At 41.8% G+C, this 18,189-nt stretch overlaps 1 protein-coding gene across 18 annotated transcripts in view; it reads right to left on the bottom strand.

The window, feature by feature from the left end:
• The window catches only part of MACF1 (microtubule actin crosslinking factor 1), a gene marked incomplete at its 5' end in the record, with an annotated part of 343,589 nt that overhangs the window by 108,991 nt on the left and 216,409 nt on the right, over positions 1 to 18,189 (bottom strand). For 14 of the 18 annotated variants that reach the window (XM_082612369.1, XM_082612354.1, XM_082612360.1 and 11 more), the window contains 12 exons: positions 1,051 to 1,368; positions 1,749 to 1,957; positions 2,769 to 2,892; positions 3,147 to 3,323; positions 4,103 to 4,621; positions 6,858 to 7,061; positions 8,164 to 8,397; positions 9,324 to 9,473; positions 11,697 to 11,930; positions 15,968 to 16,120; positions 16,208 to 16,423; positions 17,707 to 17,856. In XM_082612369.1, the coding sequence (XP_082468495.1) occupies positions 1,051 to 1,368; positions 1,749 to 1,957; positions 2,769 to 2,892; positions 3,147 to 3,323; positions 4,103 to 4,621; positions 6,858 to 7,061; positions 8,164 to 8,397; positions 9,324 to 9,473; positions 11,697 to 11,930; positions 15,968 to 16,120; positions 16,208 to 16,423; positions 17,707 to 17,856 (2,688 nt within the window). The remainder of the gene's footprint in view (positions 1 to 1,050; positions 1,369 to 1,748; positions 1,958 to 2,768; positions 2,893 to 3,146; positions 3,324 to 4,102; positions 4,622 to 6,857; positions 7,062 to 8,163; positions 8,398 to 9,323; positions 9,474 to 11,696; positions 11,931 to 15,967; positions 16,121 to 16,207; positions 16,424 to 17,706; positions 17,857 to 18,189) is intronic. The other 4 variants (XM_082612359.1, XM_082612362.1, XM_082612361.1 and 1 more) reach the window with 1 other exon arrangement.

Genomic DNA, 18,189 nt, shown 5'->3' with positions numbered 1-18,189 from the left:
GAAACAGGTGATTTCAGGTACGGGACAGGAAAACTACAAGGTGACTGTGACACATCTTATTGTGCCAGAAAGTAAGAGAGTACTCATATACTGGTAGGGACATGTCAAAAAGATACCAGGAGACAGCTTAAAGGGGCACCCATTGACCAAATTTGAAAACGTTTGAGCATAAAAAAGAACAATGATGATAATGAAAATGGAAGCCCATAGTGATATTCTTTTATATATTTATAAAGAGAGAAAAAAACAGCAATTGGTGGATCCAGGTGAAAAGTATGCTGATGTTTATTATGCTGTTCCTTTTACTTTTCCGTAAGTTTAAAATTTTTCAAAACAAAAAGCAAAAAGTTAGGAGAGCAAACCAAACAAAACAATGAGATCGCAGTATAATATGGAAAATGTTAGATACTTGGATAAACCCAAGGCAGAGATGTGAGAATACAGCAATGTTGAGGTACTACAGGTGGGAATGTGGGCAGGTGCAGCCATTCTGGAGCTCAAGTTAGCTACTACTTGGTCAAATTAAGTACAGGCAGGTATATGACCCAGCAATTCTGCTCCTGGATATACACCTAAATCTACGGGCGGTAATAACTCTTCAACAAAGATTTTCAGCTCTGCACCTACTAGATATATGGTAGGATTACATTTCTCCACCCCCTTGAAAGTCAGCTATGGTCATGTGAAACTTGCTTTGACTAACAAAATGTAAATGGATATGATATGTCCTCTTCCCCTTGCAGTAGTAATCATGAAAACATATGTCAGGATGAAGTTTCCATCAACTTGAAAGACTGAGTGACCTTGATGAGCTAAGTACTCCTGCTGATCTGGGTTGAACATGTAATATGAGTGAAAAATAAATCTAGTCTGTGTTTTAAAAAATTGAACAAACAATATCTAGCTTACAGGATGGCTGTGAGAATTCTTTAAGACAATGCAGGTAAAGTTTCCAGTACATTGACTGACATATTATGTGTTCAGTAAATACATTTTTTTCCTTGCCTTTCTTTCCCCTTTATTCTGCCCATCTGGCAGATATATCCTCACCTGGATCTGTTGGAAGAAATGTGCAATATCTTGATCTGGCTGATTCCCAGAGGCCAGCAACCGACTTTTGTTTTCCATGAATCGCTGCAGCTTATCAGAGAGATGCTCAAACATCTCTGCCTGGGGCAGAAGCTTCTTTAGGGAGCTCTCCTTTTCTTGCTGCTGTAGCCGGAGCTGTTCGAAGCGCTGGCTCACCTCGGCCAGTTTGCCCTGCAGCACTGCGGCCGAGTTGCTGTCCGATGTCTCCGTGAATCGGGTCACCATCTCACGCGTGGCCTCCAAGCTGCTCTTCTGCCGAGCAATGTCCTGCTTCAATTTCTGTCATCAAGAACACATCTGTCAGCTCCTGGCTCACTTATTCCAGGATATCTCAGCCACAAACTAATAAGCTTCTAGTAACTACATGCTCACCTCCTCAAGGAGGGTTGGAGGACTGCAACTGAAACTTCAGAATACCATCAATACCCTTAGTTCTCCACCCCATGCGACCAGTGACTTTGCCATCACCACTTTTCCTCAAGCTTACCAATGGTTTGGAAATTGGGTCGACAAACCTTTACAGGGATTAGTCAACATTTCTAAGTCTTATTAGAAGATTCATGGAAATGAATTCTTTTCCTGATACTTTTTCAAAATGATGTCATTATGGAACATGGCAAATATACCCTCTATGCTAACTCTTGGGGCACAGGTCTCACCATGTTAGTGGCCAGGGCTTCTTGGATGACTCCTGATGACAGCGGTGCCACCTTCTCCTCTTCCAGGTTATTTTTAACTTCACTGATGGACTGCAACAAGCTGTCCAGGCTTTCCTGGACACTCTGAGACTGGGCAATGGCTTTCTGCAGCAGAGCAGAGCGCTCTGCCAAGCTACTGGAGAGGCTTTGGAAATGGCTGAGTATGGAATCTGGAAATTAAAGGCCGTGAGAAGAGAGAGTGAGGACAATTTTTGTGTTGCACTTTAAAAAGAAAACGTATTTAAAGTGTACAGGTTAGTTATAATAACAACAGAAATCAAAACAAACAGAAAGAATAATAAGCCTAAATACATCACTATTTGAACCAAATTCAAGAAGCATTACATATTTAGCACCTACTAAGTGCCAGAAGTTGTGCTCGATGCTGAGGACTCAAGATAATTGTGAGAAAGTCCCCACCTCCTACAAACCTTAACACTCTAAAAGAGAGCGCTGGTAGTGGAAGGCACCTCGACTAACCATAATAATAAAGTCGTCAGTGCTGTCGGCGCTAGGAGTACTGTACTAGAGAAACCCGAAGGAAGAGTGATTATTTCTTATCGTTTACGTCTTCTTGGGGGTCGGGATGGGGGTGGTGTCAGGACTTTACAAAGGAAGTAACTTCCCGGTTACATCTTGACGCATGAGCAAGGTTTCATCATGCATGGTAAGGACTCAATAAATATTAGCAGCTAAGCAATAGGAAAAACTTCAGGGGTAACGTAATGAGGAAATGACTTGGGAGAGGAAAGAAGTCGGGTGTGGCTAGAAGGCGAGTGCCTGGGGAAAAGAGGTTGAAGTCAGACCATGAAGGCCTCATATGGTGTAAGAATAAAGTTCATTAGAAGGTGAGCTATTCGTGTTTATATCCACAGCCCCTAGCTAGCACCACAGATACTTGTACAACACAATGTGATATGTCATAGAACAGAGGCACATACTAGGAATTAGGGGAACACTCTGGCTATTGCTGCTTCATACCTGTAGTTTCTTGAACATGCTTGTGGTCTGGGGCTGGCTCCCCTTCAATTTGCATGAGGTCATGAGCTACTTTTTGGAGCTTTTCTACGGGTACTTGATGTTCAGCCAATTCCTCCTGCAACTGCTGCTTGTCCATGAAAAAAGACAAAAGAAAACCATCACAGTGCATAATCAAAGCTGGTTCTAGGGATCGAGAGCTACTGAGCAGCTTTAGAGAATAAATTCTGTTTATCCATAGCCACAGACATCAGAATAAAGTATTTAGGAATCATATGTTGTCCAAGGCATCCCAACCACTGCCTTTAACCTATGCAAGCATTTGCTTCGCTTTGAAGCCACTCTAAGCCATGCAGTACAACAGCTTGTGTATTGGCTCACCTTTGTGGTCACAAGCTGCTGCTGCAGGACCCCAGGGTCAGAGGCAACAGTTTCTGAGAGGAGCTTCTCCACATTGGCCTCACAAGCTTTCATCCAGGCCTGCAGGCTTTCGGCACTGCTCTGGAACCGCTGATACTGGCCTAGCAGCAAGTTCAGGTGAGCGCCCAGTCGTGTACACTGTGCCATAAGAAAAAAAAAAAAAAAAAGAAGGGAAAGCAGACTTAAGTGGGTCAGGCCAAAGGCAGCAGCTTCCCAGGCACAGTCCAAAGAGGTCTGGCTATGTTACAGGGAACTGACTGTAACTACGGTCAAGGTTACTGTGGGCCCCCACAGACAGATGGTAGCAACAATTTTCTGTAAGTGGGGTCCTGACTGTTTGATCCATACTATCCACCCCCACTTTATTATATACTTGGGAAGATTTAGTTGTATGACAAGCCACCAAAGAAATATACATCAGGTTGCAGGCAAAGGTGGGGACTGAGAGGTACAAAACGTGTTCCTTTTTGGGGGTGAAAGATGTTGGCAAAAAGCACAAGAGAGGTAAGAAAAACGGACTGGATTCTATATCTTGGGAGCTAAAGGGAGTTCTGTGATAGGGAGGAAGATAAGGATTTACCCTAGATGTTCTGTCCAGGAATAAAGACTGTGTATTTGGTTTAAGTCTCCCTGTGCTCTGTCTCTTGGGAGGCCATGGCTGCTGGTCAGGACACAGGGAGGTGAGCACTTCCACCTTCACCACCGCAGTGAGACATACCCCTGGATATTGCTCAGATCAGGCATGAGCCCCTGGGCCTCTATATACACACTCATAACTCATTCTACCCATGGTCAATCTACAAATCAGCTTGTTCACTGTGTCTGAGGTTCTTATTGTAAGCCCCAGACGCCACCCACAGTTGTGTGAGGGCTGCCATGACTGTTTCACCAGGGGCTGCCAGGCACCTCTCCTCTACCTTTGAATGGAGAGCACTGTATCTTTCTGTTGCATCCTTCAGCTTGTCCTTCACTAAGGTTCCAGTTGCTGATGGTTCTTTGCCTTCCTCAAGGCTGTTTTCTGTGTCCAAGACTTTCTGTCCTGAGATAGTCACAAATCTCAAGTCTCCTTTGTGGGAAATTACGTCCTCCGAGAAGCTCCCCTGTCGCTTCAGTAGGGCGGGAAGGGCCTCGGGGCTGCTGCCTCGCTTGTGCATGTTCTCCAGCTCTTTCTCAGACCGTTCCAGCCAGTTTTCAAACTCTCGATGATCCTGCAGAAACTTTTGCAGCTCATCCCGTAGTGTCTGCACCCGCTTCAGTTCTGCCTCTGACTGGGCCAGGGAAGTCACATACTGCTCCTTTAGTTCTCTGAGCTTTTCTTGCAGCATCTGCTGCTCCTTGGGTGTGAGATTGTGGCCATGCTGGTCGAGGAAGGCCTGAGCAGACTGGGTGGCCAGGATGAAATTTTGCTGCTGAGACAGCAAGTCTTGGTGACGAGCCTGGCAAAAATCCCCCCAAACAAAGGACAATCAGTGGGGACACCACAATAACTTGTTTATGTCTACAGCTAGAAGTAGGGAGAGATCTCAATAGGTCACTTTTCCAGCTCCTCAGAAATCATCAACATCTCTCACTCTCTATGCATTATGCCATCTGCTAATCCCAGATGAACTGACTCATCTAGGATCTGACAGTTTTCATGTATTATCTCATAATACTCATGCCACCATCTGTAGTGTAGGCCGACCATATAATTCCCATATCAAGGATGAGATAAGTGAATACCAAAAAGGTGTTGTATGTCTTGACTAAGGTCATGCAGATAGTTAAGGGACAAATTGTGACTTGAACCCGACTCTCTTCAGTAAACTACCCCAGATCTAAGAGAAGGTACAAATGGCCAACTAAAACTACCCACACTGATGGAAGGAGACAGTAAGCTGCATAAGTCATACATATGACAGCATAAAAACTGCAAATGCTAAGCTGTGAAATGTGTCATTCACATATCCTTGAAGACTGTCCCTACTAGAAAAAATGTTGGAAAATTAATTCTTTAAATAAACAATTTGTATATTAGTGAGAATAAACTGTATTTCTGGATAGTGTAGGTAATCTGTACGTTTTATTTGTATGTGTTATGTCTATGTACAGACATGTAGGCCTTTTTTCTGTTTCAGTGGAATGTAAGTTCTTTTAGGACAGTTGTGGTTGCTTGGTTTTGTTCCTAAAATGTTCTTCCTGAGTCTAACAGAAGTCACCGGGAGCTCAGTAAGTGTTCTTAACTATCTTACTGTTTATGCAACTCCCTAGAGAAGGACAATAGCAACCTGATAGCTTCAGCTTCCGACGTCATCTCAGGGAAGCTGGGGTGACAAATATATCCTGCTCAAAGAGACAGTAAGGGACAGTACTACAGCTTGTCTGTATACTGCCCAGATGTCCCCACTCTCATCCACCCACAGGTAAGACAGTGTCCTTCCTAGATGGAGCTGCCAGCAAGCAGTATCAGGAAGCCCCTGTGACAGCAGGACCATTTCTGCTCTGTGCCAAGACTGTCATGGCTTTAGGGTACACACTACAATGGATCTTCCAAGCACAGAAGTAGCATGCAAGAGGCAGAAATCCTATGAATACAAAATAAGGCAATGGCCCACACAGGCTGTTCAACAGAAGCATTTCAGCTAAACCAGTTTTGTATGCTATAAAGGTATCACTAACATATGTGATCCGTGTGTTTTCTAAGTTCCCTAAATAGTCTTTCAATCATGTAATACAATATACCTGCATATGTCAGTTAATGTCTTAGAGATGGTGGATCTGGCTGGTTCACTGGTTTATCTCTAATACCTGTCATGCATCAGGCCCTCAATATTTGCTGAATGAATAGATGAGTAGAGATGAGTAAGAAATAGTTTCCTAAGGGCAGCAGGGAACTATTAAAAGGGTTAAGCAGGGACACAGCATCTTAAAAAGATCACTTAATAGTGTGGGAATGGATTGGAGGGTAAAAGCCAAGAGTCAAGGAGACCAGTAGAAGTTACTATAACACAAGTGAGAGCTGATAGTAGTCTGAACTGCAATAATATCTCGATGGAGATAAAAACGTGTGGATGATTTTAAAAGAGCTATAAGAAGCGTGGGATTTGATGACTGATTCAATATGGGAGAGTGAGGGAAGGAAAGGAATCTAGGGTGATGTTTAGTCCAGGCAAGTGAGTGGGAATATAGGAAGGAGAACATGTTCAATGGGGGAGGGGTATTTTAGAAAACAGGAGGTCTATTTCTCAGGTTGAGGTGCTTGTGGTTCCAAGTTGCAAATAGGCAGATGGACTTATACACTGGTTTGAAGCTCAGGGCAGGCATCTGGGCTGGAGACAAATATATACATGGAAACCACTAGTACAAATGGGAAGTGAAGTGTCGTGCGTGGATGAGATTACCCAAGGAAAATATATTCTGAAAGACGAGAAGAGGCCTAGGCTACAACCTAGAAGCATATCAGTATTTCAAAAGCTGGCCAGAGGAAAGGGAGGAGGATTATCAGGGCAGATAGTGCTACGGCAACAAGGGAGAAACTATTTCAAGGGGAGTGGTCAAGACTGTCAAGGCTGCTGAGAAATCAAAGAAGATGTGAACTGAGAAGTGCTCACTGGATTTAGGGCAGGAGGTTATGGTGACTTGCCCAGGAGCAGAGATTCACCCAGCATTGTAAGAACAAGCTAACATGCTCACCTTCAACTTCTCACATTGCTTGTCCAGCGTCTCTGGGGCTTGGTTCACCCCCATGTGACCATCAGTGGTATCCAAAGCTCCTTTCTCCAGGTTACCTCCTGAGAGCTGCTCCATCTGTCCACCCAATGATCCCACTGAAGTCAGCCAATCCAAGAGAGCATCGATCTTACTCCTGTTCTCTTCCAGTTCCTTTGCTGCTTTACTCTGAAAGCCACAGGGGGAGTCTAGTGAGAAGGCCTTAGATACTCAGCTATGAACCAAAGGTTAAGTACAGGGGAAGACATTTAGGCTTAAAAAAAAAAAAAAAAAAAAAAAAAAAAGCAGCAGCAGCAGCTCTAAGGCTGGGTATAAACAGTCTTTGCACCCACAGAGAAAAATAAGCATCTTCTAAATCTGTTGAAAAATAATTATTTAAAACAATCCCTAAATTTGATCTATATCTTACTGCTTTTAATAAAGGAGCAGGAGGGCGGCAAATCCCAGGATTTGAAAGGGCTTTTTAAAGAGATGATTTAGTCCTGGCACCTCCAAGCTTTATGGAATCCTTTCTAGGTACGCAGAAGTTATACACTGCCTTGGTAGGATAAAAAATAGCACGGTCACACTCAATTACCTTTCTGTTCTTCCTTAAGGAAAATGCAGACTACTCCCAGCATTTTCTCTGCCAAGTAGAGCACTGAATTCTGAAACTTGTCTCTGAAATTCTATTTTCTGACTCTTCAAGTACTTTAACAAAACAGGTTATGCCAAGTGATATATTCATGTATTTCAGAATTCATCTTCAGGTAACTTACTTCTCTTTCCACATTCTCTACCTCCCTCATTAGTGTACAAGTTCACAGCCAGAAAAAGAACTTTGATTCAATAAGCCAGTGCTGAGTGGGGTGCAGAAGACCATGAGACTTTACCTTCTTTTAGGTTTATCCCAGTGCCATGACTTCCCACTGAAACTACAGTGGCAGCTTGAGGCCCATTAATACTGCCCAGGTATTTTCATTAGGACCCCTGGATCACCAGTCCAGATTCATGTTAGAAATATGCCATTTGCTTTTTCCCCAAGGATGATGATGATGATGATGGTGGTGATGATTTGGAATATGAACTTACTACCAACTATTCCTGACTTAAAGTCCTTCAGGATGTTTCTTATAAAAATAAATATTGACTCACAGATCTGCTCCTGAATTAACCTTTTTTTGTGATTCTATGCTCTCTGTAAAGCAGTTTTCCTTCATTACCTTTTATTTGTGTAGGTACCAAAATTTTCTTTTTTGAAAAATACCAAGCATCATAGCAGTCTGGTTACCTTTTCAGTCTTCTGCTGTAAGGCTGAGGTCACCACTTCCTCCAGCTCCTTCTGGGCCAGCTTCGTCCTTTCCTGGAGAGCCTCATACTGCTCCTTAGCCTGATGAAGTTTTTCCCGGAGAGCTGTCAACTCATGGGGGCTCAGCTTAGTTTGGTTCTCTTCCAGGAACCCTTCAGTGTCTTTGACAACACTGGCAAATGAGGTGGCATGATTCTGAATGTCATCCTGAAAATCCTTAACACATGAAAACAGGATGGCAGAGGCTTCAACTTTAGAACTTCTAAGACCTCTCAACAGCATGAAGATGAATGACTAGGATAACATTATCTGCAACTGACGTTATGTCCCTGAGTATAATTTGCTTAAGGTTTATGCCTAAACCAATGGAGATAATAAAATTTTAAATGCTTTTTAATTAAGAAACTTTTTTAACATTTAATTTTCTAAGAAAAATTTAAATTTAAATTTCTAAGAAGATATTTAGTGAAGACAAAAAATGAGACTGCCCATAAACATGATTTTTATTCTTCAATGAGTTATCCTCAAAGAGATCATTCTATATAGAAGAGTTGATAACAGGATTCTAGCAGAGTTGAGGCCTGGTTGGTCCTTTATAACTCTCTTGGTTATCACTCCTTAATCCTAATGTAGCCTATAAGGCCCAGAGTGATCTGGGTCCTACCCTCCAGACTCATCATTCACTAATCTTCCTTTTTTTCTTTGCAGTCCAATTGAACTAGCTTTCTTTCAGCTCTTGAATATACTGTGCTCGACCTCATTCCCACCTCCAGACTGATGTACAGGCCTCTGCCTGGCAATTTTCTTCTTCCTCCCACACCTTCATGCATCAACCCCTATGTACCCTCTGTTCCTCAGTTTAAGTGACACTTCTTTAAGGTAATCTTGATATCCAAGTCAAGATTGGGTCTCTCTGTTATATGTTCTTATGTAACTTTTCCTTTATAGATACAATACTGAATAAATTATATGTTCATTTTTGTGATTATTTGTGTAATGTCTGTCTCTTCCACTACACTGTAAGCTTCATGAGAGCAGGGACGTTTACCATTATGTTATTGGCACTAAGCACTGTGCCTGGCACATAGCAAGCCTTTATAAATACTTGAAGGAATGAAAAAAATGAGTTAACTCTTACTGACCTTCAAGTCACTTTGGTTCTTCTGCAAAGCAGAGAGATCCTGCTGGGTGGCTCTACCCTGATGGCCAGCCAATGCTCTTTCTGCCTGTCCTACCCAGTTGCAAAGATCCTCCAGTTTCTGGTGACAGGTATTTTGTTGTTTCTGCAGGGTCTAATTAAAATGCAAAGGGGCCAAGAGACAATTAATGATTCTCATTTTATAAATACAAGATAACTCCCTGAAATGTAAAACAGGAAGGTTATATCTCAAGGATGGAAAAGTTGGTGGGAGACTAGAGGAGGAAAAGGCACAGAAATCATATTCAGAAAGCTCCCCTCAATTGGATTGTCTGTTAATCTGGGGCTATGGTTGGGATTATAATCAGGGGTGATTTAGGGTGAGAACACTCCCAGGTTTTGGTCTGGAAGCTCCTTTGCCAGACTGCTGTTATTATCCTTGGAAATGGAGAACAGAGAGCCCAGATGCTTAAAATCCACAGATGATATTGGAGGTAATAATAAATTAGCGGTTCTGATCAATTCTATTGGAACTGGATGATACACTACATGTTAAGTCATAATATGGAAAATTAGAAGGACTAGACAAGGAGTAAAAATCAAGAAACTGGATAATTTATAAGCTAATTGAGTTTCTTAGTAATTGAGCTGATTTTATATAAATCAAATGTCTCACAAATGCAGACACCCATTAAATGGAATGATTACATGCCAGGCATGAAGGGCTTGACTATTCTGAGAAGAAGGGAACTGCCCCAGAATAGCAACCCAAGAGAAAAGCCAGCCCAGGGGGGAGGAGGGAGTACGCTTCTGTGCCTGATCCTTTCTCCAGACCTCTCAGTCGCACGACACTGAAGCACCTGATTGAGCAATTGAGCATGATGTGTTCTCCTGACCATCCTTCTAGAACCGTTTTCCACCAGTTTCTACCTTCTGATGGTGTTTTAGTCACCTGCACTTACAAACAGGTGCCCAAATTGGCCCTCTCTCCCCCTCTTTAGGACAAATAGAAGGGCTCTGGAAGAGAACTCCTAAGAGTTCTTCAGCTGTAAAACAGGATCTTCATGGGTTAGGATGGGTGCAGACTGAATCTGAAAAAAGCAAAGCAAACAAGTTAACACACAGACATACACATGCATTCAGGGCAAATATAGAGAGAAGCAGAGCATTTCTGACAATAACAAGGTTAATAAACATTGTGGAATTAATTACACGCTTAGAGAGAATGTTCACATGCAACTGTATCACCTTCTGCAGCTCAGGAGCCTATCCTGGATGTGGGCTGTGTCTTAAGGTGGCCCAGACCAACGCTATTTCGTTAATTATCCATAAGCTACACCAGGCTATATAAATTCCCAAGTGAGGACACTGCAAATTTCCAGATATGGAAGGTAACCTAACATATTTCATTAATATTTTACTTCAAATTCAATACAGTTGAAACAACTAAGCAGTAATAAGGGACATATAGACTTGACTTTAAGCCTTTAATATCCTTTAAGCCTGACTCAAAAGCTCAATTCTACTTTGCACAATATTTAATAAAAGAGACCCTGAGACAGTTTTGCTGGCATCAAGGACAATTCTAGTATCATCTTGCTGAATTCCAACTTATTATTCAAACAGCAGAAATGGCATAAGCATCATTCTTGGTATTATGAGGTTATGATGTTACCATTAATGCAATTATGTTGAGTCTTGCAAGAAGAGGCTTGGGATAGAAGGTGGTGAGATGATTAGTTGTTTCCTCCCACCCCCCAAAATATATCAAGAGTGCTTCTACACACAGTTTTCCAATAACTGAATAAGCACTGGGCACAACAGTGTAAAGAACGGTGCTAGAAAATAATAATTTCAAATGTGCTAAAAAATTAATATGATTCTGATAAAAATCTTTTTGTCAGCTGTTTGAAGGTGGTCAAGGAATCTTACTGTCAATCATTTGAAAAGCCCCAGAATAAAACTGATTTCAGGACCATTCTTCTCAAGAGCTCAGAGTACCTAAATGCTCCTAACAGTCCTCAAAAAATGCTGAGGGAGAGAGTAGGCGAAATAAGGGCTAGAGACAAAATTTTCATTTGAAAGTCAGAGACAGTGAGACACAGTGACAGTAGAGTCTCACTAAAAAGAAAACACTTGCACATGCATACACATGTAAACACACATATTCTCTCTCACACACACACATAAAACCAAAAACACAGCAAGAAAAACAGCCAGAAGAGCTGCCTCCTGGACCAGAACCAAACTGGCCTAAACCAATCAAAACTGGTAAACGCAGGCTCCTGGAATCATGACAAACGGAGTCTGGCCAGAAAACCCAAAGATAGAGGACATCCCAGAGACCAACTGAGCCCAGCTTCTGGTTCAGCCTGACCTTAAGCCGGGCTGCCTGCTCCATCTGTTGAAGACGGCCCTGCAAGGCATCCACCTGGGCTGCGGTCTGTTCCACATGGTCCTGGAAGGACCTCTGCAGTTCATTCAGAAGCCTTAGCATCTGTCGGTTCTGCTGAGGAGGCAAGTCCTGGGCGTGCTCGGAGATAAAGAACTGGATATCAAAGGCAAGTGCATCCAGCTGAGATTTCCTCTCAGCCATGGGCTGTTTCAAATCCTAAGGTAAGTGGGGAAAGGAAGAAAAAGAAAAAAGAAGAGAAACTTCTTATTCTCTAGAGAAGCAGAAGCTGTTGGTTCTAATCAAAGAATCAACATGATCAAACAGAGGTTAATTTCTTGCATTTTTATAATTGACATGGATAATTTCTAGGGCCAAACCAAAGTCTCTCTCACTTCTGGCCTCTCCAAACCCCTCGCATATTACAGTTAGGTTTCCTTTACTAGCCCTTGATTTCTAAATGCACTAAGCTTTCAATTATTTATAATAACAGAATTACAATACAGCTAATCCCAGGTGTCTGTGAAAAAATGTATTTTTTTAAGTTTTGGAAAGTATAACATGAATTTTTGGTCTGAGATATATCTGTCTAATTGTATTTTCTTAGATTCAAATACCTATTTGCATCTGTCTAGCCCTGAGTACCTGGTAGGCCAGAAGTGAGAAAATATTCAATTTATTTTTGGTTCACTGAAATTTGACTTTTAGAGTAAATAATGTTGCTTACACATTTTAAAACTGTAAAGGATTACAGTCAGACTTTCTTATATCATAGTTATATTGCTTCTTTAAAGCAGTAGAAAACTGCCTGAACACTAGAATTTATCTGTTTTCAGACAATTAAAAAGCATGCAATTTTCCCACAAACATTTAGTGATCATCAACTATGTTATACTGGATGCAATAAAAAACTATACGTCTGTCACTCTGAAATTGAGCGTAGTCAGCAATCTTGAAAAGCAGGCTGGGAGGAGGGCTTCTTGGATATTTATCACAAGACTATACTTCCTTCATGTGTGAACACATGGATTTGGGAAACTGTCACTAGGAAAATGAGGCTTCGGCTGTGGCTCTCTTTCTATAACAGAATTTGTGTAAGTTATAACTAGGCAAGGATCCCAATGCATGAGATGCTCTGTTTTCATATCTCATACTGTATCTTAGAAAATTTTCTCCCCCTTGCTTCTTTTAGTACTCTGCCCGTGAACAGATAAAGTCTGCTACTCACTCCTCCAATGGTATATTTGGATAAAAGGCTATGAAAGAAGAAGGCAGGCCAACTCTTGCAAGATAAAGAGGGACAAGGTTGCATACAAGGAAGCCTGACCACAGACAATATTTAGGTCTGTATCTCCTAAGACTGGGGAAAATGAAGAGGATGGAATAGGAGGGAACATCTCTAGTTCTGCTCTGACTTTAGAAAGAGTTTTAGGAGAGGAATATCTATAGCAGAGCGTGGATAAACCAATGTGAGTATTATCTGATATTATCTTAAGTATAACCAAAAGAAACAACAATGCTGGAGGTGGGGATGGGGGGGAGAATCCTCGGCTCATATGTATCTCAGAATCTTTAACTTTCTCTCACTGACTTATAAAAAGAATCAAGTAACTTGGAGTTTAACAAAAAGAAAACCACCTCTCGAGATCAGAGGTCGGCAATCTGCAGCCCCCGAGCCAAATCTGCCTGCCACCTGTTTTTGTAAATAAAGTTATTTTTTTAAATAAGTTCATATTTTCCAACTTCACTTTTTTTTTTAATTTATTTTTGGCTGTGTTGGGTCTTCGTTTCTGTGTGAGGGCTTTCTCTAGTTGCGGCGAGCGGGGGCCACTCTTCATTGCGGTACGTGGGCCTCTCACTATGGCGGCCTCTCTTGTTGCAGAGCACAGGCTCCAGACGCACAGGCTCAGTAGTTGTGGCTCATGGGCCCAGTTGCTCTGCGGCATGTGGGATCTTCTCAGACCAGGGCTCGAACCCATGTCCCCTGCACTGGCAGGCAGATTCTCAACCAGTGCACTACCAGGGAAGCCCGTAAATAAAGTTTTATTGTAACATGTCCACAACCATTTGTTTATGTACTGTCTATGGCTGCTTTCATGTTTCAACAGTAGAGCTGAATGATTGCCACAGAAACAGGTCACCTGCAAGGCCTAAAATATTTACTATCTAACCCTTTATAGAAAAAGTTTGCAAACCCATGCTCTAGATCACTGATCAAAGCTGGTGTGTGAGAGGAAAACATAGGCAGAACACTCTATGACATAAATCACAGCAAGATCCTTTTTGACCCAGCTTCCTAGAGAAATGGAAATAAAAACAAAAATAAACAAATGGGACCTAATGAAACTTAAAAGCTTTTGCATAGCAAAGGAAACCATAAACAAGATGAAAGGACAACCCTCAGAATGGGAGAAAATATTTGCAAACGAAGTAACTGACAAAGGATTAATCTCCAAAATATACAGCTCCTGCAGCTCAATATCAAAAAAACAAACAACCCAATCCAAAAATGGACAGAAGACCTAAATAAACATTTCTCCAAAGAAGATATACAGATTGCCAACAAACACATGAAAGAATGCTCAACATCACTAATCATTAGAAAAATGGAAATCAAAACTACAATGAAGTATCACCTCACACCGGTCAGAATGGCCATCATCAAAAATTCTACAAACGATAAATGCTGGAGAGGGTATGGAGAAAAGTGAACCCTCTTGCACTGTTGGTGGGAATGTAAATTGATACAGCCACTATGTAGAACAGTACGGAGGTTCTTAAAAAACTAAAAATAGAACAACCATATGACCCAGCAATCCCACTACTGGGCATATACCCTGAGAAAACCATAATTCAAAAAGAGTCATGGGGGCTTCCCTGGTGGCACAGTGGTTGAGAGTCTGCCTGCCGATTCAGGGGACACAGGTTCATGCCCCAGTCCGGGAAGATCCCACATGTCGCGGAGTGGTTGGGCCCGTGAGCCATGGCCGCTGAGCCTGCGCATCTGGAGCCTGTGCTCCGCAACGGGAGAGGCCACGACAGTGAGAGGCCCGTGTACCGCAAAAAACAACAACAACAAAAAAAAAGAGTCATGTACCACAATGTTCATTGCAGCACTATTTACAACAGCCAAGACACGGAATTAACCTAAGTGTCCATCAACACATGAATGGATAAAGAAGATGTGGCACATATATACAGTGGAATATTACTCAGCCATAAAAAGAAACGAAATTGAACTATCTGTAGCGAGGTGGATGGACCTAGAGTCTGCCATACAGAGTGAAGTAAGTCAGAAAGAAAAAAACAAATACTGTATGCTAACACATATATATGGAATCTTAAAAAAACAAAAAAATGGTTCTGAAGAACCTAGGGGCAGGACAGGAGTAAAGATGCAGACGTAGAGAATGGACTTGAGGACACGGGGAGGGGGAAGGGTAAGCTGAGATGAAGTGAGAGAGTGACACTGACATATATACACTACCAAATGTAACACAGATAGCTAGTGGGAAGCAGCTGCATAGTACAGGGAGACCAGCGCAGTGCTTTGTGACCACCTAGAGGGGTGGGACAGGGAGGGTGGGAGGGAGACACAAGAGGGAGGGGATATGGGGATATATGTATACGTGTAGCTGATTCACTTTGCTATACAGCAGAAACTAACATAACAATGTAAAGCAATTATACTCCAATGAAGATGTTAAAAAATAATAATAATTTTAAAAATACTGGTGTGTGTGCACCAAGGTGGGAAAGCAGGGGGTGGGGGTGGGATGAACTGGGAGATTGTGATTGACATATATACACTAATAAGTGTAAAATAGATAACTAATAAGAACCTGCTGTATAAAAAAATTAAATAAAATTCAAACAATAAAAAGCAAAAAAAAAAAGAAAGTCTAGCATCATTAAAAAAACAAAAACTAGTGTGTGCGCATAGGATTAGATCTTGGGCAAAACAGAAAAAAGGTATACTAGATGCTCAGTTATAAAGAGAAGATGAAGTTGGATAATCATAGGCCATTCCATAGATTCTCAGTACAGCTGAAAGGAAAACATAATCATAATCACTGAAGAAGCTCCAGAGGTATGATAACCTAAAAAACTAAACGTAGCTGACTTTATTTCTCAAATGCAAAGTCAGACTTTCTAAGAAAGGCAAGTACAGATACCAGTTTGCCTAGCAGAGAAATAAAATTGATACAACTCAAAAGGACAAATATAACATGCTTGAGAACTGGTGGAGTGCTTACCTCATACTGTTGGAGACAGTGATTCAGGCTGTCGATGGCATCTGTTTCATCGACATGCTCCTTGTTGTTCAGAATAAGATGGGTATTGCCAACCCAGGCTCTCAGATCTTGAAGTCTGCCTTCTAGCTGTTCATACTGATTTAAAACTCTAGTCTAAGAAACAAATGGCAAATTAGATGATAAAACTCTCTAAGCCTACGCAGAGTTTGTGAGCCTTTGTGAATAAAAACAAGAAGCTACCTTTTTTACTTCTGCAGCATTCTGGAGGTGGAGTAGTCTGGAACCCCAGGTGTCACTCACAGAGCTGAGGGACTTTTGAAGATTCTTGGCATCTTTTTCTAGAGCCTTCAACAGTTGAGCTGGGACTTCCTGAGGCTGGCTGATGATAATCTGATTCACACATTCCAATTCCTGACTCACCACCGTGGACAGATCCTTTAGCTCCCTGTCTACTACCTGAGGGCATAAAGTAGAGTTACCTCCAAAATCAACACTAGAAATCTTGCTGTCTAGGAATCAGCTGTGAACACATTTTTCTGTCACCTCAGGCCTACACAGGCTTTAGGGTTTATAAAATGTTTTTATAGACATTCACTAGTTTATTTGGTTCTCACAATAATTCTTGAAGTAGGCAGAGTAGATACTATTATCCTGGATTTACAGTAGAGATGCCTCAGTGCTTAAAAATGTGAATTTGTTTTCCCCTGAGGTCACCCAGCTGGTAAGCAAGAGAGCCAAGACTTGGATGCAGGTTTTCTGACTCAGTGCAATGCTCCTTGCACTACAACTTGCTGCCTCTCCAAGAGTGTCATTATGCTTTAAATAATGTCATGCAATATAAGTCAACCAAAGGACAAGTCTTCCACTACAAAGTCCAAGGGAGCAGAACCAATGCACATAAAAATATCCCAAGCCAGCTTTCCCACTCAGCTACCCCTCAGTAGAGAAGCCAGAAACCAGCTGTGGAAGAGCTTGGTAGCTGTTCTGGGCATCATCCTCATTTCCCCTTCAGCCCCCCTGCCCAAGGCCATACTCTAGATACTGAGAGAACTGGTAAACCTCTACCACCTCTGTCCTCATCATGACTCCAATCCTGTGACAACTCTCAGCTTCCAGTTTCAGTCAAAGAGCTATTCCTCCTCCTGCTCAAGGCTGTCTAAGTCTATGTCTTTCCACGTCCTCAGGGACCTCATTCCACCAGTCAGCACTTCCTCTCTCCTCTAACTTCAAATTCTCCTTTTCTATTGGTTCTTTTTCCTCAGCCTAAAAATTCACTCAAAACATTCCTCTTTCAGTCCATCTCCTCTAGCTGGTGTTCTACCTACTTCTCTTTCCTTGCCTGCACTAGCAAGCTTCTGGAAAGAATGACATACACTAATTGTCCGCACCTTCCAACCTCCCATTTATTCTCAGTGCAACCTAGTTCATATCCCATGACTCCACTGTAACTGTTCTTATCAAGGTCCCCAGCAACTCGCAGGCACTAAACCCCCTTTTAGTCCTCACTGAACTCAGTCTCCCTGCTGTATTTAACACTGCCGACTACTCCTCCCTTGAGTCTCTTCTGCTTTGGCTTCTGTGAGACTAGTACTCCCTGGTGTTCTTCATAGATCTCTAGTTACACTTTTCCAATCTATTTTTGTCCATTAAATGCTAGTGTTTTTGAACACGTTTTTCTTCCTGAATAGTCTTTATTTTCTCCACGTCGATGGGCCTGGAGGAAGCCTCTGGGAACCTACCTTGGCCTGACACAGCAGATCCTGTAGCTCTGCCAGATTTAGCTCTAGAGGTTGAATTTGTTTGGTCCTCATTTCAATGTCTCGTAATAGAGACAGATAGGATACCAACTTCTCATCATGTTCTAGGCAGAGCTGCCGGTTAAATACATTCTGTGGAGCCAAAAAGAAAACTCACTCAAATCTGACATACTCCTTTAAGTCTGTTTTTTAAGCAGGCAGGGTCTTAGAATAGAATAGAAATTTTTACTACACATTGGGTGGAATGAAATCAAATATGTTATTTTGTCTAAATTGTCTCAAATCAATAGACAAAAAAGTGATTTTATTATATTTCCTCAGAGAGCAGAAGCTCAAAATTATCAATCTATAAGCATTATTTTAGCAAAACTTCCAAAACCTATTCTGACTTCAGGTACCATAGCCTCAGTATTTTAAATTAGCTTCAATGTCAGTGTCTAACTTAAAACCCTTGCAAATTTCAGA

Source organism: Mesoplodon mirus (genome assembly GCF_964341445.2).
Source record: "Mesoplodon mirus genome assembly, chromosome: 3".
In the NCBI taxonomy this organism is placed as follows: Eukaryota; Metazoa; Chordata; class Mammalia; order Artiodactyla; family Ziphiidae; genus Mesoplodon; species Mesoplodon mirus.
This window is presented reverse-complemented; position numbering and strand designations above follow the sequence as displayed.